Source organism: Gnatocerus cornutus, chromosome 1 (genome assembly GCF_029298725.1).
Source record: "Gnatocerus cornutus isolate USDA-ARS CGAHR chromosome 1, icGnaCorn1.1, whole genome shotgun sequence".
Classification (NCBI taxonomy): Eukaryota; Metazoa; Arthropoda; class Insecta; order Coleoptera; family Tenebrionidae; genus Gnatocerus; species Gnatocerus cornutus.
Window position 1 is genome coordinate 9,629,097 of NC_142233.1, and position 26,800 is coordinate 9,655,896.

Sequence of the window (26,800 nt, forward strand, 5' to 3'; positions counted from 1 at the left end):
AAGAACCATTTGTTCTCTTCTTTGTGTGCGACTAGTCTTGGGTCCTCCATGATCCTGATAAATTTGGTTCCAATCGGCCCATCTCACGTACCTGTTGATAAACTCGTTGAAAAGTATTCTTGGAGGGAATTTGCCAGTCAAGAAATTCTCAAGCCTTACTGCCCTTTACTGCTTCTCGACTGTTTCCTTCAGGTGTCGGTATATTCAGCAAAATTATACATCTTTAGAGAAATAAACTCCTCTAGTTTGTGACACCTAAAAAATGTTTGACTTTTCTAAAAAAATGGTCATTGTCAGGCACTAGGCAACAATTAATTACTGAATTCTTGAAGTGAAATGTTGCCAGATTAATTTTGCGACCTTGAGCTTAATTTTAAAAGTACAAAATAACGTTTTGCATCAACATTTAAGGCATTTAAAGACTGTAAGTATGTAAATGTCACCCAAAACATGAACTCTAGTTGAATTTTGTAAACCTTGAGTTCATTATAAGGAAAAATTTGTGCCATAATTAGCGCCCCTTTAAGTGGCTGTAGATTTCCAACGAAGCACTCAATAATTGAAAAAACTTAATTTAGCTACTAGTTATTATCTGAAGATTCACGTAGTGAATAGTTGGTCCGCCATTTTTTGAACACCCTGTATGTTTATATGTAGTTAGACTATCTCAAATTCGTTCCAAAGTTATCCCATGTCAGACCAATTAAACTGTATTTTAATTTTGATTTCCAATGGCTTAAGTTTATATAATTATACAGATATCCAGAAAGTCGCGTTAAAGGAAGGACAATAACTTAAAACTCATCTGATATCTAAACAAAATGTTTAAAAACATTCTGGTTTCGGAATCGAATCAAAACAAAATAAGAAGAATAGGCGTAATTTCTGAACTGTGCACTCATTAATTTGAAAATGTAACTAAGGTTGCCACACTAATCCCCATTGTTAATTCGATAATTTTGTAAACAATTTTTAGTGAAACAGTGAAATGTGAAATAATTGCATAGAAATTCCCTAATTTTGCTATTACATTTTTGCATTTCAATCTATCATGTCTTGAAAAATATATGTAGAACTTTTTTATAATAATTTTTCTTGTTGTCTATGACATCACCCGACAATAGGTACCGGTATAGCGATAAAACTTGAGAAGTTTTCTAGTTTAAATTTTACCGAATTTTTCGGAGTTTTTGTTTTACAGACGAACTAAAAATCTTCAATGTATTTAATAAAAATTTATAACTCCACAAAAATAAGACCGTTCTAGAGCAAAAAAAACATTTTGTAGACAAACTAAAAGTTTTCATAAATAAAAGTTAGAAAATTGTAAAGTAAAGGAGGCAGTTTTTTTTTAAATAAAATTTTGATAATTTGAGGAGTTGACTTTTTATGTTTACATGTTTGTACACGCCGCCAATTTTAAAAATTGCACACCAGAAGAACCAATTTTTAGAATTTTTTATTTTGCAAACCAAAAATAAGAATTTGTAAATCTGATCGTTTTGAAGTTTGACGCATAAAAGGGGAAACTTTCTGGTTCAAAATTTAAGTGGTATTTATGAACTGGGGGAAATTTTAAAGCAGAAGAGAGTGTTTTTACCAAATTTTTTTTAATGGAAAAACCAAAAATTTGCTATTTTTGTAAATAGATATTTGTATTTATGGAGAGTTTGCACATGATTATTAACACTATTAAATTAGAATACATAAAAAAGTTATTACATAGTACAAGGTGTTTATAAATGTTTCTGCCATCAAAGATGGCTCTGGAATTTCTGTCATGCTTTATTTTGCCGCTTTGTTTTCATAGTGAATATTACTATCCTGAAAATTATTTATAATGTCACTTGCGCTAACTACGTTTTGTGTCCAAGTTTATGATTTTTAGGTTTCAAACCACAACTAGAACATTTTATTTTTTGAAACTTACTTTGGTCCATGATTGACTACAAACGTCAGTTGAAAAATCTAAACCCACATTTGCAATAAGCGGCAAGTTTCTTTCACATTTCATAGTTACCTTGATGCTAGAAACATTTATAAACACCTTGTATGTCGATAAGACCAAGATTTGGCAGAGGTGATGGATCGATACCGTTTTAGGGATTGCTTTAGGACTACCGAGTGTTTTAGAAGCCACGAATGCAATAAAACAAATTTTTAATGTTTACTAGGTTTTATCTATGAATGATTGTTCGCCATTTCTAATCAAATATCAAAATAAATCAATCAATCGTGTATAAATGTATGTAATTATGAAAGACCCAAGAGTTCAATTTATTTGGTTTAATAAAAATATGCTTCAAATCTGCTGAATATTTTATTTCTTTCTTTTCTTAAATTAAGACAAAACATGTTCCAGGTGAGAAACAAATCCATCCAATACGTTATTCAGCGGTACCCCGAAAAGCACCGGTAATGATACAGACGATGGTACTGATGACTCGACCGGCAATGGCTCTAACGGAGATACCGGCGAGGATACTGGTAAATCTACCACCAAATTCGATAACCCTGCCACAATATTTACACATTGTGCCACCCCTACATCAAAGTTCTGTCCATCCGGACAAGTTCTCAACTGTGGTTGCCACTGGAACCATATTAACTCGCATTCGTAGTACTGATTTGGCGTTGGTCCCGGTAACAATCCAGCACCATTACACTGAATTACTACAAAAAATTAAATTGTATTTACAAACAAGAATTGTTATTGTACCTGGAGCAACAGTTGTGGTTGGAGGCCCACACTTGAAGACTTCCGCAGAGACACATTGACTCTCTGTTGGACTGAAGTTTTGTCCATCTGGGCACGTTTTGACTTCTGGTTGATACCAGAACAGAACAGGGACGCACTGAAAGTACGTGTTACACGAATTTGTGGAAAAGTTGCTGGGGCCAGAGCATGGAGGTGGTGTTGCTAAAATTGCAATGTTCATACATTTAGTACTAAAATGAGGTACTCACTTGGAGGTGGTGGGGTCGTTGGCTCAGGAACGGTACCAACTTTGCACCTAACAAAATTTAGGCTTACCTTTCGACAAAAAAGTTTTAGTACTCACGGGAAATTCCCTTGGTCAGTACAGATGGTACCGTCTGGACAGGTTTTTGGACTTGCGGAAGCAGCGGCGTATTCGCTCATGTTGACACAAATTTGGTAAGTATAAGGAGTTGGGCATCTTATACCAGAAGCTTTACATTCGTTTTTGCAGAAAATTCCTACAGTGACGGGAATTAACGCACCAATCACGGTCTGAAATTTGTAAAATTATTATTGTTAATCGTATTTTAAATCGCATTTTACAAATAGTAGTAGTTTGAGCAACATTCTTGAATTGTAATAATGTAAAGAAGCCGAAACAATATTATGTCTTTATATGTTAACGCAAATGTGTGTAAATATTTGTAGGATTTACGATTTACATCACTTTTCTTATCCAAGGCATGTTGGCCAGTGGGTAATTAAGTACTTACGGATTTTTTATCTTATTAGAAGGATCTTTTCTCTTTATACATTGTTAAGTAGAAATTCCCAAAAATGCTGTTACTTTGAAATTGTTTAAAGATCATTTAAGTACACAAAGAATGAAGATTTTGATAACGATCGATTACTTCTGTTGGTTTTTAAAACGGAAAGAAATGGTTCTTGTAGTTTTTCTTATTTAGTCTTTTTTTGTATAATTATTATTAAAATATGCAAAAAGTGGTACTTTTGCAATAGTTCGACGTTGACAGTGACAAAACATAATATTATTTATTGAGAAGTAGGTATATTAATTTTATCTGTGTCAACATTTGCCACAAAAGCAAGTATTTTGGTGGAATATGATAGTTTTAGCTAACCATTCGATAAATGTCCCATCCGTTACTAAAAACATGCAAAAGTTAAAAATATTAGCACTGTTTCCACTTTTAATATAATGAAATTTTATATTATATTTCTTTATTAAAGACAGTTTCTATTGAAAGTTTTAAGGCCAGTTTACACAATAATTTAATTAAGTAAATTAATTTGACATTTGCTTAGCGGACAAACGATCAAATGTTCTTTAACATTATATTAAGTATTTAATCGAACCTAAAGGATCAACGTGATTAACATAAATTCTGTAAACCGGCCCTTAGTCCATTTAAATAATAACAAAAAACAATTTAAATTATCAAAAAATTTCTCGTGCTTTTTCATACTTTTATCACTAACCGTCAGTAAAGCAATGAATTACTATAGTGATTTTCGGAGGTAAACAATCACTTTATTTCACTGTAAAATCAGTTAATCAATCTTTTGCATTTACTACGGATATTAACTAATTCATCAAAAACTCGGACGTTAACAAGTATCGTGCTCGTCCATTATGAATTAGTTAATATCCTTCTCAAATAAATAGCTATTAAATTAATTAAAAATTTTGCAAAAACATCGATTTCAACTTGTAAATATTGCAAAAATTGCAAAAATTGTCCAAGCGCATTATATGTATGTAGAATCTGTTAAGTTTGATATTTGTTCTTTTTTTAATAATAATAGTTTGTTGAAGAAAATAAGTTTATTTTTTTTGTCCCATCCGTTATCAACATCCAGTTATAAAACGACCCCTCTGTAAATAAACCATTGTGTCAAATAATTGCGGAATCTTGGTTCAATATGTGTATCATTTTCATATACAGCATGGTCCGCGAGTGATAATGAGCCTGACCGAATTCAAACTGCAACCCAATAGATATTTACATAACAAGTGCGGAAAGTGAGCAATTTCGCACGAGTGTAAATGTAGATGCACGAGGCGCCAGCCGAGTGCAGATGTTACACAAGTGCAAGAAAAACACTTTCCGACGAGTTGTGTACACTATTTTTCCTACGACCTTACATCATCGGGAAGAAACCATAAGTCTTGACAATAGTTCATTTCTTATTTATTCTAATTATCATTTTTTACGATCATGAGGTTTTACATGAATAAAAGTGACCTATTCCTCATAGTTAGATGGTTGATGTTTTCGTACATCAATTTACGAAAGTAAAAGTCACTAGTGTGATATAGTTTGTACGGTGAGAGATTGAATGACAGAAAAGTCACAAAATCTACGCGATAAAAAGTGTACCAAACGCGCGAAATTTAAAATAACAAAATAACCCCAGTTACTGACAACCCTGTCAACCCATTTCGCGTAGGAATTTTGTGTTTTTAGTGTATTTTGTAGCATAATTTGCTACCAACCTATATGTCAACTGTCGAAATATCCCAATCTCTCACCGGATAAACTATATGAATGTATCCGCCAGACCTGTCAAAATTGTCTTGTCAGAAACGACCTAACCAATTCATTTTTACCATTATGCATGTTGGTTTACAGTGAACCGTCTAGATATTTAAGACAACAATTCAAGAATTACATTTGTATTTCAAAATAACTGTCAATTTTGACAGGTCTGTGCGGATATATTCATATCGCACTAGTGACTTTTACTTTCGGAAATGGATGTACGAAAAGATCAACATTCGGAGTCATTTAACCGTGTGGAAAATGCCACTTTCATATGGGGTCGTAGGAAAAATACTTTCCATAGCTTTCGTTGTCAAATTTATATTTACAACAAGACAGCTGTCAGAGTTTCGATAAATCCTACTCAAGATAGTTTCTAATGGCATGTGGGATGGCATCTTCCACGAGAAATGAAAAAGCTATGCTAAAACTTTGCAGTCTCCATAAATTAAGAGCATAATAGCATGAGAAGATTGTTCTGAAAAATTGTCAACTTTGACGTTCAACTCAAAGATCTAAGACAGTTATGAAAAAGTATGTTGGGTTGCAGTTGGAGTTCGGTCAGACTCATTATCACTCGCGGACCATGGTAATTATGCTCACAACTCTTTTGATTAAAATTGTGGTAAGTTTCAATATACAGGGTAAACGTGAATAAAGTGCGAAGATTTTTAATACTAATACCAAACAACGCAGTTTGACTTAATAACCAAATTTTGCGTTCCAAAAAAAAAATTAAAGTTTCTGTAGAAATTGAATTGAAATTGATGTGCGCCACTGAAGCCTAGGTCAAGCCCACTGCCAGTCCAAGCCATCGAAAAGATGGAGAATAAAAACGCTAAACAAGTGGCAAAAACTCCTTTATCGGAGTTCCCTTCAGTTTAGCAATAATCGCGGTAGAGAAATGTGTGTTTTTCAGTGCCAAGTGGTTCAAATTTGAATTAGTTTGAGTTTAATTTTTTTATTTATTACCGTTGGTTTCTCCTAAAGTTTAAAAAATATTTTGTTTACGGTGAAACTGAATTTACGCGTGATGACATTGTGGTTTGTCCACTGGAGGGCATTTGGTCATTTTTCATAATAACTTCAGGTAACTTTTTCTCTACTTCATTTCTAATTAAAATTTCAGTTTGGTCCTCAAAGCGAGTCGGAAAAAGTCACTTTACGAACCAATCGCGATAAAGATTGGCCCTTTTGAGAGCGCCATTTATTTCAACAAATTTATTTTTCGCTATACTCATTTTTTAAAATGTGTCCTGCACCTTTAAAATCAGTAATTTAATTAAGTGAAAATTAAACATGTCCGATAAGAGCGAGCCTAAACGTTTTTTGTTTGAACGGTTTTTGCAGTCTTTGGGAAACAGTGGTTAAATTTAGTCCCATAAGCCGAATAACGGGTAATCCGAGGGGGTTTTGCTTTATTCGAATTTCGAGTTTTTTTGCAGAATTATTATCTACATCAGTGTCTGATATTGTGGTTAAAATCTTTGAACTTTATTCGGGTTCACCCTGTATTGTGTCCCGTCCGTTGTCATTTCAGTTTTCAGGAAGTAGATGAACCATTCCTGGGGCAAATATGAAAGTGTTCTGGGTCTACTAAAATTTGTACATTTTGCTTTGTTCATTATGTCAATAATACTCGAAAAAAGCACAAAATTAACAAATAATTTTTCGCCGTGATCATGGAATGGCTGTTCTTTCATGGGCAAATTTACTATCGACACTTATTCATGCTTTATTTTCGGGTAGCTACTTCTTTTTCAAACATACCTACTATCCGGCGAACCCCCGATTTTGAAATAGAAAAGAAAAAAATTAGTATTTATCTATTTTTTTTACTACACCGTATTGCAAAATACATTTTTTTCACATAAATTTACTTAGAAACAGCTTGTTTCACTACCTAAACTTCCTTTTTGAGTTTAGTTTAGTTGACAGTTTTCGATTGGCGGTACTGGCAATTAACAACAGAAATTGATTGACAAGATAAGAGAACAGTATCAAACGCCTGGCCTTCTTCGCATGATCGCAGTCGAGGTTCAAACCACCACCACTTTGCTATGCATTCGTAATATTCGTAACAGTTTTGAGCTGGATGTTTACTGATTCCAAAACATGCTGGTTCTGTGATAGGTGGCGGAGTAGTTGTTGGAGCTATAGTTGAAACAGTTGTCGATTGGCGGTGTTGACAATCGACAACTGCAACTGGTTGGCAAGTCAAAAGAACAGTATCAAACGCCTGGCCCTCTTCGCACGATTGCAGTCGAGGTTCAAACCACCACCAATTTGCTACACATTCATAATATTGATAACAATTATCGGCTGGATGCTTGCTAAGTCCTGAACAAGCAGGTTCTTCAATTGGTGGTGGTGGAGTTGTTGTAGTTGTCGGACGTTCAGTCGAAACAGTTGTAGATTGACGGTGCTGACAATTCACAACAGCAACTGGTTGGCACGTCAAAAGAACAGTATCAAACGCTTGGCCATCTTCGCACGATTGCAATCGAGGTTCAAACCACCACCAGTTTGCTACACATTCATAATACTGATAACAATTATCGGCTGGGTGCTTGCTAAGTCCTGAACAAGCAGGTTCTTCGATTGGCGGCGGTGGAGTTGTTGTGGTTGTCGGACGTTCAGTTGATACAGTTGTCGATTGACGATTTTGACAGTCAACAGTAGCAACCAGTTGACAACTTTGGGTTACTGTATCAAACGCCCAGCCTTCTTCGCACGATTGTAACCGGGGTTCAAACCACCACCAATTTGCCACGCATTCATAGTACTGATAACAACTATCAGCTGGGTGTTTACTGGGACCTGTACAAGAAGGTGCAACAATGGGGGTCGCTACTGTTGGCTCGGCAAAAGTTTCGGGCAAATTTTTTGGTGTTAACCGTCCTTGGCAATCAACAAGATAAGTAGCTTTACATTCGACGATAGCGACATCAAAGGCGTATCCACTGGGACAGGTTTGAAGTAGAGGAACCCAAGCAGACAATCCAGCTAAGACACACTCATAGTATTGATTACACGATGAAGCTGGATATTTGTTGTACCCAGTGCACGTAGGAGTTGTTGGAGTAACAGTTGTTGTTGAAGTTGTCGATGTTGTTGGTCGTTGTCCACAGTTGACAACAGTAGTCAGTTGACAAGTTAACGTCACAGTATCAAACGCTGTACCAATTTGGCACGTTAGCAATGTTAACTGGTATGACAAACCAACCAACACGCATTCGTAATATTGGTGGCAAATTGGAGCGGGATGTTTAGCAGGTCCTGTGCAAGTTGGTACAATTGGAGTCACAGCAGTTGTTGACGATGTCGATTGTGAATTAGTTGTTGTTAAACGGCCTTGACAATTAACAAGATAATTAGCTTTACATTCGACGACTGAGACATCAAATGCATATCCACTGGGACAAGTTTGAAGTAGAGGAACCCAAGCCGATAATCCTGATAGCACACATTCATAGTACTGATAACACGACGAAGCAGGATATTTGTTGTACCCAGTGCATGTGGGAGTGGTTGGAGTAACAGCTGTCGTTGAAGTTGTTGATGTTGTTGGCCGTTGTCCACAGTTGACAATAGCAATCAGTTGACAAGTTAATGTCACGGTATCAAACGCTAAACCCACTTCGCATGTTAGTAGTGTGGGTTCATACCACCACCATATTGGAGTACATTCATAGTACTGGTGACAACTTGTAGCTGGGTGTTTACCAGGTCCTGGACAAGCAGGTGGACCAACAGTTGTTGAAGGTGTTGGAGGTGTTGATGTGGATGGTACATTCCCATTCGCCGTTGTCAAGCGTTGTTCACAGTTGACAAGATAATTAATTTTGCATTCAATGGCTGTAGTATCAAATGAATATCCACTGGGACAAGTTTGAAGTACAGCAATCCATGATAATCCGGATAATACACATTCGTAGTATTGATGACATAAGGTGGCGGGGTATTTGTTATAACCATTACATTGAGGGGCATTCAGGGGTGATGGTGCTATGGTTGTTGGAGATGCTTTAATTCTGGAGATTGTTAACTCCAAAAAAAGAAACTGAAAATTACATAACAATGATGAGGAATGAGCATCACGAATGTGTTTGTTTATTTTCAATTATTCTTGTAGTAATCATTGAATTTATTTTTGTAAATTGTAGATCATTTCATTTTATTACGTTTTACGGTCGACATTCTTATCACATTACATGTTGTAATTGTATCGCGTTTCTTTTTTAAAACAAATTTCGGTTTTGTCTACTTTTTGTGAGTTTTCGTTTCTCTTTGTCCAAATCAATGTGACAATAATAACAGTACATACTGAATATCCAAGAATTCGCAAAGGGCAAAGTCTTATGCATTCTGCAAAAAAAGAAATTCTAATCGCAGGCACAGATTTTAAATTAAAATTTAGAGTTAACCAATACCAAAACATTTTTTAATTAATATTCACAGATAGACTATTGGTTACCTAGAAATAGAAGTGTTTATAAATGTTTCTAGCATCAGGGTGGCTCTGTAATTTCCCGCTTTGTTTTCATAGTGAATATAACTATCTTGAAAATTATTTATAATGTTACTTACGTGAACGCCGTCTAAGTTACGGTTTTGTGTCCAAATTTTAGATTTTCGGATTTTAAATCACAACTAGAACAGTTTTCATCTCAAAACTTACTAAGCTCCATGATTGAAGTTAACTACAGATGTCAGTTGAAAAATCTAAACCCACATTTATAATGAGCGGCAAATTTCTTTGACATTTCATAGCCACCTTTGATGATAGAAACATTTATAAACACCTTGCATAGTTTTGTCGCAAGAAGAAAAGTTTGTGATTGGTGAATTTTCAACTGTGAAGTTTGTGATTGGTAAACTTTAAATTGCTCTATTTTTTTTTCGCACATTCATTCGCAGAACATAATACGTACAGAAACTGTAGTTAATTGACCCTTCGAGGATTTAGGAACACTCTGTATGTATGTAGTTTTTGCAAAAGAAAATGAGAATTTTAGTGTGGTTTCCAAATCTGTATTTAGTTTTCGTATGTTTTGCATCTTAAAATTTTGATAAATCTGTAATCCAAATTAAAAAAAATATTAAGAATTTTAAAATGTAATCAAAAATTGACAATTGTTAGGAATGTTAATTTTTGGAGGAACCAAAAAATTTGAAGATTGAAGAAAAACAATAGCACAAACTACTTGTTTCTATTTGTCAGAATTTTAAAGATACCTACCAAGCTTCAAAAATGCTTAATTCTCAAAAAAAAACAGAAATCAAAAAATTAGCATCTGATAAAACGAGAGATTATTATTATTTATAGGATCACAGGAAATATTAACAACATTATTCAAAAATTATGAATATTTAAAAAATTATTTTAAGCTGTTGAACTAGATTAAAAACGAGTTTTATAAAACGCGTATTAAAACACGAGTCCTGTGGTCCAAAACGAGTGCTATTAAACTTTATAAAATAAGGTTTTTACACAATTTCTCCTAATTTGACTGTTAAATTCATTTTCTTTTACAAATGCGGATGCGGAAACAGTTAACATCCTCAAAACAAATTCGAAAATAGCTGTGCTACCACAGCAAATTAGGAAAAATTAGAAAAATGTTTTTTATTGTTCGCAAAAACAAAAGGTTTGGTGTGATTAGACAACATCAATTTCAATATTTACAGATTAAAACACATTAATTAATTACCGCTAATTTCAAGTGTGTATAAAAGTTAAAACTGTCGAATCGAATATCCACAAAAAAGATTATTAATTAAAGAACTAAGTTACTTACAGAAAAGAGAATGTTTCTTATCATTTTGATCAAAACCTCATTATCAACTTTATGCGCTGCAGACACTTCTTAGTATTTCTTAAGCGTTGCTCTATTTATATGGGTGGATCAAAGAAAAAAATCGGAATTATATCCTTTATTATCCTAGATAATCTAAATCCAAGACTAACACGGTACATACTGCTCTAATTTCAGCGATTATGACCTAAATTAAACAATAAATCACAAATTGGATACAATAAACCTAAATAAATAAATAAAATTCTTGTCATTCATATCCTGCATTTCGTATAATAAATCGGTACACATTGCAACATTATGGGATCGAAAACTGTCCCCAAGTTGCAAGTTTTAAGTTTTAGGGATAATAACCCCCCAATAGTGTTGACACATTCATAGAACTGAAAGCACCGGACTGCTGGATATGTAACACCAAGCCTGCATTCAGATGTTTTTGTTACTGAAAATAAGAGTAGAAAAAAATATCTGTAACTTTTCTATTTACCAGGTGTTTCCGTGGTGGTGGCCGTCGACGTTGCCGTTTTCGTAGTGGTGGCCGTCCTCGTCGCTTCCGTAGTGATGACCGTTGTCTTCGTTGACGCTTCAGAGACGAAGCCCGTGGTGCTGGCCGGCGTTGTTTCCGTTTCCGAAGTGGTCGTCGTTTCCGTTTCCGTGGTCATGGATGTCACTGTCGTTGACGTTTCCGTTCTAATGGACATTGTCGTAGTTGGCACTTCTATGGTGATAGCCGTCGTCGTTAAAGTTGCCGCTCCCGTAGAAATAGGCGTCATCGTTGGCAATTCCGTAATGATAGACGTCGTCGTCAACGCTTCCGTGGAAATGGACATCATCGTAGTAGGCGTGGTTGTTGCAATGGATGTCCTCGTCGTTGCTATTTCCGTGGTGGTCGCTGTTGTCGTTAACGCATCCGTTGTAATAGGCGTCGTCGTTGTCGCTCCCGTAATTATAGCCGTCGTCGTTGTCGCTCCCGTCATGATAGCCGTCGTCGTTAACGTTTCCGTGGTAGTAAACGTCTCCGTGGTAATAGCCGTCGTCGTTAGCGTTTCCGGGGAAATGGACGTCGCCGTTGGCGTTTTCGTGCTAGTTGAAAGTTCCACACAACTTAACAAGAGGTTGAGCACCTGTAAACAATCTAACCAACTTACGGTGCAAGTGGGTCTTCCACGCAAATGCGGCCATCAGGACAAGCTATAGACTCCGGGAGAAGAATAACTTGACCATCTACAATAGAGCAAAACGTAAATTCCGTCGAGCTAATACACTGAATAGTAGAAGGGCATTCTTCCCCGATTTCTTGACTCAATGCTAAGCTGGTCAAAATTACTATTGAAATTGATGGGCGAAGTTTCATTTTGTTTATTGCTTAACTGTCGATGCGTTTCTATTTTGTTATCTTGATACATGTCGTAAACTTATTTTAATACAAGATAGGGTAAAATAGCAATTAGAAGCACAAGTTTATTCAAAAAATAACATTTTCTCAACAAGTATGTCGACGTAAATTCGAAAACAGACTCGAAACCAACATTTTAAACAGATCACATAACAAGAGACAAAAATTGGTGTCTTTTTATTGACATCAGCCGATAAACAAATAAATAAAAATAAATAAATCGTATGCCTATACGTTATAACATGTTTGTGCTTAATCTCACTCAAAGATAATAATTTATGTAGTTGAGACTCTAAACGGCCCAACTGGGTCAATTTGCTGAAAATGCTGTAATAATTGAGGCATAACGTTTGGTTAAAATTGAACTAAAAAATTGTAACAATTAACTAAAAATAGGATTTAGTTGTTGCGTGCATCGTATAAAAGTGGCTCGTTTAGGCAACTCTTTAAGTTTGGCGGCACCCGTATAAGTGCATGCGCTTCTTAGGCCACCTAGGATGTCCAAAACGGTCGGTTCCACGTCACCTCTGTAAGGCACCTCAACGGTTTTTCCTTCGGAAGTTCTGTATTCGGCGACGCCTCCTGCAGAAAAAAAAATGTTTAAAGAAAGATACGATAGAAAGTACATACAAAATTAAAAAAAAAAATGAAAACAAATTTTTAAAGATCTCTTTTATTCAAAATTTCAAAAATTTGCAAAGGTAATTAGTGTGTTAAAAGTGGGATTTTTGCCAAAACACTATTGTTACAAATGTTGTGAGATATAATAAATATAAAGTTTAGTCAATTTTTGTTTCTTATATAAATTAAAATCAACACTTTTCTTTTTGTTGAATAATTTAGTATATTGGTTATTCAAGTCAATAGTAGTAATGTATCAACTATTAAAGTTTTAAAATTTCTAAGTTATAGGTTGAGCCTAAATATGAAAACTTTTAAATTTCCATTTTCCCTAAAATTTTATAATTTGGGAAAGTTAATGATTGTAACAAAAGTGATTAAAACTAGGAGTTACAAATTTAATAAAAACTTTTTGAGGTAGTTCCAAAAATGTAAAATTTTAAGTTTTTTGTCTTGTTCCTACCATTTAGTAATTTGACTTTAAAGTGGCCAAAAGTTGTAATGTTCCAAAATAGCAGTGTTTTCAGAACAAAGTTATCAAAGTTGTAAAAATAAAAATAAAAGTATTTGGTTCTTCAAGAAATAAAAACTTTTAAAATTTTTCTTACTTTTCAAGAATTTCACAAACCAAATCAAAAGTACTAACATTAAAACCATCAAAGTTTCAAAATTTGTAAGTTTTAGGTTCAACCAAAAAATGAAAACTGCAAAATATTTTTCTCAAATTTTATAATTTAGCAAAGTTAATGAGTGCGTCAAAAGCGATAATATTTGGAAATTTCATTACATTATGTTAGCGTTAAAACCAGCAAATATAAATTTAATAAAAATTTAGAAATTTTGATGGTCCCAAAAATAAAAAAAATTGAGTTTTTTAAATTATTATTATTCCCAAAATAACATTGTTTTCATATTAAAATTATCAAAGTTGTGAGACTATGTAGAAAGGAAATTTTAGAAAGTTTAAAAAGTTTTGGTTCTTCCAAGAAATGAAAAATGAAATATTTACTGTTTAACAGTTTTGTGTTTTTGTCGACCATCTCAAAAGTAGCAACTTTTAAACTATAAGATTTACAATTTCGAAATTTTAGATCCAAATAAAAAATAAAAACTTTTTTCAAAATTATATATTTTGTCAAAATTAATCATTGCATCAAAAATGTAATAAAAATATACTGTATGTCCCCGGATTGAGCTCACAAGAGAAAAAAAAAACGTTATTTTTCAATTTACAAAAAAATGACAAAGAAATAATATCTTTTGCTTAATTTAAATTAAATAAATCTTTAATTAAAACTTTAATATTATCAAGCTGTGTTCTTAAAATCGAAAAAAACAAAAAAAACGAAGAACTTTTTTATTTTTAATTTTGCAAAAAATGTCAAAGGAATGAAATTTGTTCCTTAACTCCAAACCAATTTCCACTATTTGATTGACCCATTACCTGTTTTAGCACATAGTTCAATTCTAACTCGTAATTCTTTAAGACTGTTTCGAATTTTCTCAGTTATTGTTAAGGATGCAATTGCATTTCTTTTCCAATTTTTTAATGCTTAAACATTATTGGGTAAATGTTTCTTTAATCTTTAACGTACTATTTGATATTGTGAATCCACAGCCTGCTATTATTTAAATACGATTACAAAATTTAATTAAAAATAATTTTAAGAGTACAAACTAATAATTTTGAAATTTTAATTGAAGATTTATCTGTTTTGAAATAAGCAAAAAATGTTATTCTTTTGTCATTTTTTTGTAAAATGGAAAATAAACTTTTTTCCCTCTTGTGAACTCAATCCGGGGACATACTGTACATGAAAATTTAACCACTTTTGCGTTGAAACTAGCAACTATAAATTAAAAAAAGTTTGAAATTTTGAGGTGGTACCAAAAATGAAAAAATTGAGTTTTTAAAATTAAATGACTCCTACTTATTGTAATTTGACTCCAAAGTGCCAAAAGTTGTAATGTACCAAATAACAGTATTTTCATGTTAAAATTACCAAAGTTAAAAGATTAAAAAAAAAAAAATTTCGTAAATTTTTGGTTCCTTCAATAAATAAAAGCTTCTAATGAACATTTCATTACTATTGCGTTAATGTGTTAAAAACGCCAAAAGTAGTCTTGTCTCAAAATAAATTGCTTTTATTAAAATTACGAAAATTTTGAAGCACGTAGTACCAAAAATTAAAAATTTTGAGTATTTTATCTTGTTTCTAGAATTTTGTAGGACTCGAAAGTGCCAAAAGTACTAATGTACTAAAATAACATTATTATCATATGTATTAAAGCTGCCAAAATAATTGTGAAATAAATAAAAAAAATTGGAATTGTAAAATAAATAAAATTTTTTAGAAAGTTGTTGTTTTTCCAAAAAAAATTAAAGTTTTCTTATTATCACATAACTTCTACGTAAAAATTAGCAAGTAAAATTTTATAAACCCAAAAATCGAAACTCTTGAATTTTTTATGAACATATAAATTCCAAAATTTCTTATTTTGAACTTGTTGAAAGTGGCCGCGGCCAAAATTGCCTCACGACTTTTACCTGCGTGTTTTTGCATAGCCGTCTCCGACGACATCCCATAAAACAACTTGAACTTCTTCCCATTCTTCTCTATAATCTCCCCTTCGCATTGATCATGTCCAGAGAACATAGCACCAGCCATCACAAAATCAGCTCCACCTCCAAACGCCTTGGCGACATCACCGGCGCACGTGCAACCACCGTCAGAAATAATGTGACCCCCAAGACCATGGGCAGCATCAGCGCACTCCAAAACAGCAGACAACTGCGGGTAACCCACACCGGTCTTCAGACGGGTCGTACAGATGGAACCAGGTCCAATGCCCACTTTGATGAGGTCGGCGCCGGAGAGGATGAGCTCTTCGACCATTTCGCCGGTGACGACGTTACCAGCCTGGAAGTAAAAAAAGCACTTTTAGGTCTTGCAGGGTAATTTTTTTTGTAAATTTATTTATTACCAAAACGTGCAGTTTTTACTTAGTTTAATTTATCACAAGTAGGAAAATTATTTGCGAACATTACTTTGTTGATATCTTTTTGAAAATATTTTAATGAGTGTCTAAAATGCATTTCTGTAGTTTTTAAAACATGACCAAGTCGCTATCCACCGTGTAGCTCTTAAGGCTCTGTCCTACCCCGGCCGAAGTGCATAGGAAATAGTGCAAAACGCCATTACTTTTTACGGCCACAAATTAAGAGTTGGAGTTTTGATTTTTTTTGTACGTGTAGACAATATCGAAATGTACACGGGAAACTCTGTGATTTTCAAAAATTCTTAATAGATTTATTTAAAAAAAATAAAAACTGAAAAAACGCCATGTCGTTTTACGGGCACAGTTTTAGGAATTTTTGCTTGAACTACGACTTGATAGATAGAGAATTGTATTCTACACCCGGGAAACTCCTTGATTTTTTTCAATTATAAATAGTTTTTTTAGAAAAAAATAAAATGTAATGTAAAAATGGTCCTCAATTTTCTAAAAGTCGGCAACCAACACTTCAAAATACAAATGATTTACAACCCCTCACAGCAGGGGTCTCTAATCCTAATGACGGTTCGACGACTACGGCTCGACCGAGTCGGGATTGACCATTGGAACCCCAACCAGATACCTACTCACTACCGAGAGCTAAAGCTCATGAATCCCATAACATTTTAATCTCATTCTTATCAAGATTATTATTACTAAATTTTCTTGCCAGGCATAAAGCTGGCCCAATTACGAACGAACGAAAATTGTAATTATCAATTAAATTACACTCAATTAAAAAAATAAAGAAAATAATAAAATTATAATACCCCTCTTTTTTTAAATTATCTAGTTTACCCCTTCGAATTGACACATTTCTAAGAAGTAAAATTATGGTTTGCTAATGTTATTTGCAATCAGTGTTTACAAATATTTAATACTTTTAAAATAAAAATTTCTAAAAGAAAAAACCTTATCTTTCGTATAATTGAGATGCACTCTTGTTTTGAGACTTCAAATTTTGAATTATCTATTGGATCTCAAAATCTATCCTTTGGATTTCAAAAATATGTACCTAATAAGTAATTCAGTAATCGCTATGCTTTTTCCATCGGTTAGACTTGATCTTTATTGATTTATCGACTATAAATTCCAACTCGAATATAAGATACATTTCAATTTTCGAGATGCAAAAATAGTAAGGTAGTAAGGCTAAGTATTTTTTTTGACCCAAGATTTTTATTGTTTGTTAGTTTGTTGCGAATTAATCTCATATTTTCCAAAGCGATAAAACTAAAAAATAAATAAATAAATAAATAAATAAATAAATAAAAATATAAATAACAACACATACAGCCGCGGACACAAAATCTTAGACGTCATTTTTCTGACGTTTCAAAAATTTGAGTGAATTTTCGAGATGCAAAAATAGTAAGGTAGTAAGGCTAAGTATTTTTTTTTGACCCAAGATTTTTATTGTTTGTTAGTTTGTTGCGAATTAATCTCATATTTTCCAAAGCGATGAAAATAAAAAATAAATAAATAAATAAATAAAAATATAAATAACAACACATACAGCCGCGGACACAAAATCTTAGACGTCATTTTTCTGACGTTTCAAAAATTTGAGTGTAGTCTGTGCTTTACTATCATTGCCATTATTGACGTTTAAAACATCAAAGTATTGACAAGTTGACAATTAAGAATTATCAAGACTGAAACGAATAAAATTAGAATATTATCTTTAGTACAGAGCGGTATGATCTACAGTCAGTTCCTTGCAATATTGAAAACACTGAAAATTTTGAAATTAAAAAATTATAACTCAAAATTGACAGTACAAATAAGTAAGGTTACATATTTTAAGTGGGGTTTTACACCATGCGACAATTAAATGACATTGACGTCAAAGATTTTTTGTCCACGGCTGTATATGTACAGGTGTCGGGAAAGTGGCACACCATCTTGAAAGGACGTAATTGGGTGGTCCACCAGAGTACTAAAAATTTTTTTAAAAAAGTGCAGACTCTCTATTTTTGCAGGAGGATTAAAAGAAAATTAGGAAAATGGCAACATTGCTGAACTGTTCCCCCAATAATTTAAATTTCTAGTATTCAAAGCCATAGTAACGTTGCTGCAGTATTGTTGGCGTTAGTCAGGTTGGTTCATGAACGAGTAATGTAACTATGGTTTCATGTGAACGATGTCACACTGATAGAGATTGTTCATTACAAAATCTTATAATAGTATATTATGAAAGGCGTTTCATAATGAACATTTTGCCGCACGCATGTTTTTAGGACACGACGAGCGCAGCGAGTAGTAGTAAGTAGTAAGTAAAGTAAAGTAGTAAGTGCGGCAAAATGCATTATGAACAAGTATCATACGCTATTTTTTCTATTTCGTCTTGTTTTAAACGAAAAAACTTAATTTCGAAATCTAGGGAATTTTAGGGTCGTTGGCATATGCAAAATGTTCGGGAAAAAAATTCGAAGTAGTCAAATCCAATGTCAGTTTGACAGTTGTGACGTTTTGAGGTAAGGGAGCCAAGAGAGCAAAGATGTTGATCATGATCATGATGGTTCTCTTGCATCCAAAGAGTTTTTCTCCGATGAATTATTAAGCCAAGTACAACAAGAAATTTATCAAAACCAAAATCTAAATTGTCAACGTTGACGGCAGGTTGACGGTACTGCTGCAAACGTAAGAAAAATTTATGCTCCTAGAAATATTGGCACGGGATTGGTCCATTACGATACCGAAATACGCTGAAACGCGTATCGAAATATCTTCATTATGAACGCGAAATAGAAAAACAGTTTTCTGGCATTTCTAACAAGATTTTTTCAATTTTTTTTGCACTATGCCTTTGCGTAAAATGACTATTAGGTAAAAAATTCTTTTGAACCTAAAATTACTGCACAGAAATCGTTAATTTTGGCATTAAACTTTTCCTCTTTAATCCATCAAAACTCGAAAAATTTAAGACATGATTTTTTTTAACATTTTTCCGGTGATCTATGGCATTATGATACAGTTGGGTTTGTTTCTTTTGATTCTGTCATGTGAAGTGTCGGTTAATCACATTTTAAAGACAATTTAATATAATACTTGGAATTCTTCTAGAACGATGGATTAGCTTTCTTGCTTTTAGGACTCTACCTGAAAACTGGTAATGACTATGGTTTCTTCGCAAACCTCACTCTAATTTCTCTACCTGTCAAAGCACATTTACACAGATTTTAAAACTAATTTTGTTTTCCAAAATAGTTTACCTGAAATATTTTGTTTTATTTGGAAGTGCTCAAAACACACATGCGCCAGATTTTTAAATTTGTTGCAATGGATTTTATTAATAACAGCGTAAACATTCAAGCAAAAGAAATAACAAGATGGGAAAACATCTTTATTTTATTCATTTTGATTTATTATCATTAATGATAATTTTCCAATGCATTAAATTAATTTCGAGGGACATCGTATTTCGAAATAAGAAAAATCTATGAAACAAACTCTGAACCAAGGCAAACTTATCTGCCTGGTTTATTGCTGTACTGTGGTAGAAAATATGCTAATTTTACAGACGATTTTCACCCTTATGGATGATTGGCATGTGTCAAATGATTAGTATGTTGGGTTGCATATTTTTCAAAACACGAATTTTAGTTGAGGGGTAGAACAGCCTTAAATAAAATCTAATGTGAAAATGCATTTTGTACTAATTACAACATAATATTATTATTTTAAATTGTTTACTAGAATCAAAGGACTTTATTTGAATAATCGGAATAATTTGAATCATAAATTATTTATTCGACGAAGAAAATGGCTCGCTTGAATTGCTCAATCAAATTAATTTCATGTTTTATCTGAATATAAAACTTCATTCAATAATAATTAAAGTAACTTCAAATTCATCTCATACATGTGGTTTCTTTGTTATCAAAGATTTATCAAATGCATCAAATTTGATGTAATTGCATTTTAAGTATTCAACAAAATTATCTTATTTCGTAACATTTATTAAATAACCTGGAAACCAACTGTCAAAGTGAATCAAAAAACACCCTGTTAAATTTAAAGGATGGCCTCGGCTTGCCTTTAAAATAAGCATCTTTTTAACGTACTTCGGTTAAAATTTTAACGGACTTCGCTGATACAGAATAGGAATTTCGTTTTAAAGGAGCTTTAAAATTTAACCACCCGATATAGAATAGCCCCTTTATAGACTATTTAGTTTTCAGAACGTGTTTGTGTGGTTGCATACACGTCTTTGGTAATTAAAAGAGGTGTTGTACTTTGACCCGGCGAAATTTAATCTACCGCTTGCGCTTTCATTCGTTCAAGTGGTTGTTGAATAATTTTAATGAAATACGGCGGGTGATAAAAAACTGATAACGCTTGTAATGGTAATAATTGCATGAGGTAGTCATTTTTCACTGGAAAAATTTCGCGTTCAAAACCGCAAACTTGTAACGAATTGGATTTTTTCGATTATTGGACAAGTTTCCGCAATCAAAGGTCGTCATCACTCGCGGAAGCGAGACAAATCGTAACGAGGCCATCAATTATCATCTACCAGTAAGCCTTGAATGATTCAGGCTATTTACAAAATCAATTATCAATAAGAAAGAAACCTACAATAATGGTGTGCTTAGGAAAGGCGGCCCTGACTCTTCTGACGTACTCCACAAAATGTTGGGAATATCCATTAGCGACGTCTAGACAGACAAAAGTAATATCAGGGATGGAATTTAAAATTGCACTCAGCTTCTCAAAGTCTGCATCAGTCATTCCCGCGCTGGCAGCGACGTGGGGCAACGCCTTGGGGTTCTCTTGTGCAAATTTCTTCCACTGTTCTGGATTATAATACTTGTGGACGCAAGTGAACAACCCGTGCTGTAAAAATATGAATCAGAGTCGTTTTTCTATAGTCGGAAGTCTTACTTTGGACAAGGCTTGTGCCATTTCAAATGTGCCCACAGTGTCCATGTTGGACGCCATAACCGGAATCCCATTGTACGTTTGTTTGGAGTTCCGAAACGTGATTTCCCGGAAAAGGTTAACCTGAAACATCCCCTTGTTACAACATGTTGCAACAGGACCTGCAAATAGTTGGAGGCCACGTCCAATTACGCCGAAAATAGCTCAATGAAACCCTATTAAGCCAACCTTGATCGTCACCCCAATTAGTATATCCTTTTGCTGAAGTCACTTGACTACAATTGATAAAACAATCACGACGTCATTTGTAACGATCGAAAAGGCTTCGCCCCTGGTACATCCCAACCCCGACGAGCATTCCGTCCAAAAATACAACCAAGTTTCATTTAGAAATGTTCCAAAAATCAAAATCAATACTCACATCGCTACGACTCTTCAGAGTTGATCTCTTTGGGCGTAACATTACATCTTTGAAGTCCAGTTTTATCTCGTAGTTGATGTTCGGCATCTTGAGAGAGAAACACGCAGAATTCGCGACTGACAACCAAAATTCGCCTAGTTAGAGGACTAACTTGTAAAAATAACTTTCAGCTGACTTTCGTTACGTCACTTTGACAAGTGGAGTTTGAATGACAGCGCGGAATGTCACGCGCCGGCGCGAGGAAGTGGTCATGGTCACGGCCTCCATTTTGACCTCAGTAAAACAATTAGCGAAATTTTGACGATCAAAATGGAAAAAAACTAACTCACTACCACTCACACAATAATAAACAAAATGATAAAATTTTTAGACCGGCGGTTATGATTAATTTTGCAAAATTTAGATTGACAGAATTCACGTGACTTTTGACACGGTCACGTGACCGGTTCCATGTGGTTGTGTTTTTGAATTATTGTTGACACGTTTTTTTAATTTTTTCTCAAAGGGTGGACTACCATGGAGCAAGAACAGAAAAGTAACTTTGTCGATTTGATCAGAACTATTGATGAAGATCAAGAAATCGAAGACTTTTCAGAAGAATCCGACGTCGAAGTTGAGGTTAGAATCCATTTTATCATTTTATGGTTTTCTTTAATTCCGTTCTCTTCTTGTAGTTTCAACCCTCCAAACAGAAGAATAAACGCAAAGCCGACTTTGATACCGATTTCCACTTCGTGAGTTCTGTTGAGGAGTACAATAAAGACGCGTGGAATGATCTGACAAAGTATGTGAAACGAAAGGCCAAGACAAAAACTGACGACAAAATTAAGAAAGCATTACAAGAAAACCAAAATGAAACCGACGCTCCTGTTGATGAACCCGATTCTGACGTTTCTCTGTCTGATGATGAACTTAAACATGATAAGATTAAAATCAAGGAAAAGAAGAAGAAGAAGAAATCTGAACAGAATCAAGAAAAAGAGGAATTTTTCGAAGACGTGGACGTGGATACTGAACATGCAAGTTTCTATCAAATGAATTTGTCAAGACCGTTACTCAAAGCTATTGGAGAGATGAAATTTGTGCATCCTACACCTATTCAAGCTTCTACTATTCCTGTAGCTTTGTTGGGGCGGGATATTTGTGGCTGCGCCGCCACAGGAACGGGAAAAACTGCGGCTTATATGTTGCCGACACTGGAAAGACTTTTGTACAGACCTTCAAGTGGTACGCCTGTTACAAGGGTTCTGGTTTTGGTACCAACAAGAGAATTAGGTGTTCAAGTAAGTTGATTTTGACAAAAAATGCGGATTAGGTATTTAAAAGTTTAAGGATTTAGAAGTTCCAGTCTTAGGAAACTAGGAAAAAGGAAAATTTGTATTTAGAATAATTCCAAGATCTAATTTTCACGTTCGATTTTTTTTTAGAAATACATATGTAGGCGCAGAAACTTATTAAAAACATATTTAAGGCTTCATGAAGGATTAAAATACCTTCGAACATGTAGGAAGATTTCTCACGTTTCTCATGAATTAATTTATATTATTGTCTTTATAAGCTCTTGAGATACAGGTGTCCGGAAAGTGGCGCACCACCATGAAAGGGGGTAATTGGGTGATTCCCCAAAGTACCAAAAAAATGTTAAAAAAAATCGGTTTTTCTGTTTTCTCAGGAGAACCAAAAGAAAATTAGGAAAATGGCAACATTGCTGAACTGTTCCTCCAATAATTTAAATTTGCAGTATTCATAGTAACGTTGCTGTTGTATTGTTGGCGTTAGTCAGGTCGGTTCATGAAAGAGGCATTTCTTACAAGATTTTTCCGATTTTTTTTACACCATGCACATGTCCTTTAGATAACAAATTCATTTAAACCTTAAATTATTGCACAGAAATCGTTAATTTTGGCATCAGACTTTTCCTCTTCAATCCATCATACCTCGAAAAATTGAAGACATGGATTTTTTTAACATTTTTCCGGTGATCTATGGCATTACATTGTCTGATGACTCAGTATCACGGTGGTGCGCGCATTTCTTTCACTTATAATATAATCAATTTCTATTGAAGTCGCATTTTATTCATGTCTCTAAAGGTCTAATCTAAAACTATCCATTGTGCAGTGGTACAAAGTGCCTTGCGTGGCCGCCAATGTAACATAAAAATCTTAGATTACTAGGTGTCATTAATCAACAATTTTAGGCCTAAAATTGTGCATTAATGATCCTCACACTGGTATTGACAACGCATTTAAAGAAATAAAAAATTAAAATTCCCACTACCTACCATTAAAATTTTCTTTAAAACGACTCGTTTGTAAAATACGCTTCGCCTCACGCAAATTCTGCAATTTGCCGATTTAGAGTTTGAAGGTGTATTTAAATGATATAGGTGGTTCAGAGGAAAAATTGACCAAGTCTATAAATTACAATTATTGCGTTAACTAATAGGTATATGCATCAAACAAAAGTTTATTTGTGTTTGACCCAAAAATGTTACGTGGCCTTAAGAGAAAAAGACTCTAAATATATTATGAACTATAGCTGCATAATCGAATTTATTGGCAGGAAAATCAAAATTAATTTACGAAAAAGTGTACCTAAGCAATAAATTTAAATCTTATGAAATTGGAAAAAAAAATGTATGAGACACGTGAATAAACAAATTTCGTTCACTCAAAAACATTGTCGCTAAACTATTTTTCGTGGATGTCTTTATTGATTTATACCACAAATAGCTACTTACTCCCTCATTTGCATAACATAGGTCTGGCTTTTCAAATGTTAAAAATTTGTCACTGCTGTCACTTCTTATAATACTTTACATTGGATTTGGATAAAATCTTGTATTATACTCGAGTATAATGGTACTTGTTCACTTATTTTTTATTAAAAGGTGACAACATGGCCCCTGTAAGGGGCTATAGTTTCCAAACGAAGCATTAAAAAAAAAAAGACTTATTTGGCTGCTAGTTTTTGACTGAAGATTTGCCTAGTTGTCCACCAGTTTTTAAACATGCTGTATGCAATTCGTCTGATTAAAAATTTAGATTTTCTTATATTTTTATAGAAAACTGAATTCTTAAGTGTTCTCATTTTCAAACTTTCAAAATTTCTAGTTCCAAATTTGATGGTCTGTAATCTTTTCCAGTTTTTACATTTTCAAACCTGAAACTTTAAGAACAATCTGACAATATAAATGTTAAAAAACTTAAAGACTTTAAAAACCATCCCAATAATTGAAATAAAATATAAAAAAACGAAAAAGGTCTGCAAAAATGAGAACAGCCCAAAGGAATTCAACTGAATTTTCTCAAATCTTGAAATCTCAAACAAAAACAATTAAGTATTTTGATAAACTATCATCTGAAGAGGTTTATTTATAATATGTTTGATAATTCTTACAGAGGCAGATGGATGTTGGTTTAGGCCCTGAGCGCATGAGAAAATATTGGGCCCCTTACAAGTGGATACGAATATCTTAAGATTCTTCTTAGATCCTATTTAGAACTTGATTGATAATCTTTTTGATTTAGTTACTTATTGATTTTTTCAAGATCTTAAGATTTGTATTTTTTAGATCCTAGAATTCCTCTAGATTCTTTAGATTTGCCTCAGACTGTTTAAATTCGCTTCAGATTAACTATAGATTTTTTAAATTTTCTTGTAAGAGTTAAAAATCTTAGAACTTCTTTTTATTCTTGATCCGCTGTTGTAATTTTAATTTAGATGTTCACCTGCAAATCTCTTCGATTTTTTATATTTCTATTTTGCACATTATTTTTTACGTTATCTCATTCCAGGTCTACCAAGTAACCAAACAACTCGCCCAATTCACCGACGTCCAAGTCGGACTAGCTGTCGGCGGCCTCGACCTCAAAGCCCAAGAAACTGTCCTCCGGAAGAATCCAGATATCGTCATCGCCACCCCAGGCCGTCTAATCGACCACTTAAAGAGCACTCCAACTTTCAGCTTAGACTCCATCGAAGTCCTAATTCTAGACGAAGCCGACCGAATGTTGGACGAATACTTCGCCGAACAAATGAAAGAAATCATAAAACAATGCGCACGAACGCGCCAAACAATGCTTTTTTCAGCGACAATGACCGATGAAGTGGAAAGTTTGGCGGCGGTTTCCCTCAAGAAACCAGTTCGGTTGTTCGTCGATAGTAATCGAGATGTGGCTTTCAATCTTCGACAAGAATTCGTGCGAATTCGAGCGGATAAAGATGGCGACCGAGAAGCCATTTTGTCCGCACTGGTTTGTCGAACGTTCCGCGAACATTGCATGGTGTTCGTGCAGACGAAGAAACAAGCGCATCGTTTGCATATTTTGTTGGGACTTTTAGGGCTGAAAGTTGGAGAGTTGCATGGGAACTTAACGCAGCCACAGCGTCTCGACGCATTGCAAAAATTTAAAGATAAAGCTGTGGATATTTTAGTAGCCACTGATGTTGCGGCTAGAGGTTTAGATATACAGGGTGTCCAAACTGTGATTAATTTTGTCATGCCGGCTACGATAGAGCATTATATCCATAGAGTGGGTCGAACGGCTCGAGCGGGACGGGCTGGCGTCTCCGTTAGTTTAGCAGGAGAACAAGAGCGAAAAATGGTCAAAGAAGTAATAAAAAAAGCGAAGAATCCCGTCAAGAGCAGAGTTATTCCCCCAGATATCCTCGAAAAATATAAAACAAAACTGGAGAAACTTGAACCGCAAATCGGGCAGATTCTTCAAGAAGAATATGAAGAAAGACAGATCGCCAAAGTCGAAAACCAAGCAAACAAAGTGGAGAAAATTCTAAAGGGGCAAAAAGCAGAACAGCGACCATGGTTTCAAACCAAAAAACAACGAAAAGATGAAAAAGATAGACTGTCATTAAAAGTCGCGAAAAAACCAGAAACGAACGGAAAAGGCAAAGAAGCTAAAAAACGCAAGAAGGATTCTCCAGAGGATCGTGCGCAGAGCGAAGTGGATAAAGTCGCTTTACTTCAAGCCAAGTTAGCAAAGAAGAAGAACAAGATGAGGAAAATCAACACAGTTGTTGAAGACGCGAAAAGGCAGAAGATGGGGGCGAAACGGAAGAAAACAAATTTCGGTGATGATTTGTGGGATACGAAGAATGCGAAGAGGTTCCGTCATGAAGCCAATTCAGCTAAAAAAATGAAGAAGGGAGGGAAGCAAAAGGGTGGCGGAAAGGCGTTTGGGAAACCCCAAGCGAAAAAGAAGCGTTGAAAATGAAAGACATTAAAATTGTTGAAATGTTTATTTTGAATTGGATTTATAAAAGAAAGAAATAAAAAAATGAAAGGAAGGTGGTGTTGTGTGTGCGCAAAATAAA

At 34.2% G+C, this 26,800-nt stretch overlaps 3 protein-coding genes across 3 annotated transcripts; 1 reads left to right on the top strand and 2 right to left on the bottom strand.

The window, feature by feature from the left end:
* Positions 1 to 901: 901 nt before the first annotated feature.
* LOC148180232 (uncharacterized) lies at positions 902 to 12,463 on the bottom strand. The gene is made up of 50 exons (XM_088048481.1): positions 12,233 to 12,463; positions 11,572 to 12,188; positions 11,350 to 11,526; positions 11,063 to 11,122; positions 10,760 to 10,851; positions 10,678 to 10,710; positions 10,431 to 10,478; positions 10,200 to 10,343; positions 10,071 to 10,121; positions 9,973 to 9,990; positions 9,856 to 9,866; positions 9,743 to 9,787; positions 9,593 to 9,650; positions 9,457 to 9,528; positions 7,202 to 9,328; positions 7,146 to 7,155; positions 6,759 to 6,979; positions 6,565 to 6,681; positions 6,436 to 6,456; positions 6,372 to 6,401; positions 6,294 to 6,318; positions 6,238 to 6,249; positions 6,065 to 6,139; positions 5,843 to 6,009; positions 5,697 to 5,780; positions 5,561 to 5,663; positions 5,354 to 5,363; positions 5,256 to 5,286; positions 4,938 to 4,968; positions 4,809 to 4,856; positions 4,611 to 4,692; positions 4,202 to 4,251; positions 4,037 to 4,047; positions 3,800 to 3,959; positions 3,579 to 3,614; positions 3,475 to 3,499; positions 3,424 to 3,432; positions 3,305 to 3,371; positions 3,063 to 3,253; positions 2,968 to 3,014; positions 2,730 to 2,920; positions 2,349 to 2,665; positions 2,172 to 2,204; positions 1,931 to 2,117; positions 1,848 to 1,856; positions 1,601 to 1,633; positions 1,398 to 1,529; positions 1,249 to 1,263; positions 1,115 to 1,206; positions 902 to 1,055 (listed from the first exon to the last, which is right to left on the bottom strand). Exons 1-50 carry the CDS (start codon positions 12,436 to 12,438, stop codon positions 902 to 904), a joined length of 6,585 nt encoding a protein of 2,194 aa, XP_087904607.1. The 5' UTR covers positions 12,439 to 12,463.
* A 68-nt stretch (positions 12,464 to 12,531) lies between these two features.
* LOC148180233 (GMP reductase 1-like) lies at positions 12,532 to 21,703 on the bottom strand. Its single transcript, XM_088050214.1, has 5 exons — positions 21,464 to 21,703; positions 21,046 to 21,165; positions 20,740 to 20,997; positions 15,650 to 16,022; positions 12,532 to 13,062 (listed from the first exon to the last, which is right to left on the bottom strand). Exons 1-5 carry the CDS (start codon positions 21,548 to 21,550, stop codon positions 12,863 to 12,865), a joined length of 1,038 nt encoding a protein of 345 aa, XP_087906340.1. The 5' UTR covers positions 21,551 to 21,703; the 3' UTR covers positions 12,532 to 12,862.
* Positions 21,704 to 21,844: 141 nt separating this feature from the next.
* On the top strand, positions 21,845 to 26,773 carry Rs1 (Dead-box helicase Rs1). Its single transcript, XM_088050211.1, has 3 exons — positions 21,845 to 22,081; positions 22,138 to 22,746; positions 25,264 to 26,773. Exons 1-3 carry the CDS (start codon positions 21,980 to 21,982, stop codon positions 26,692 to 26,694), a joined length of 2,142 nt encoding a protein of 713 aa, XP_087906337.1. The 5' UTR covers positions 21,845 to 21,979; the 3' UTR covers positions 26,695 to 26,773.
* Positions 26,774 to 26,800: the final 27 nt, after the last annotated feature.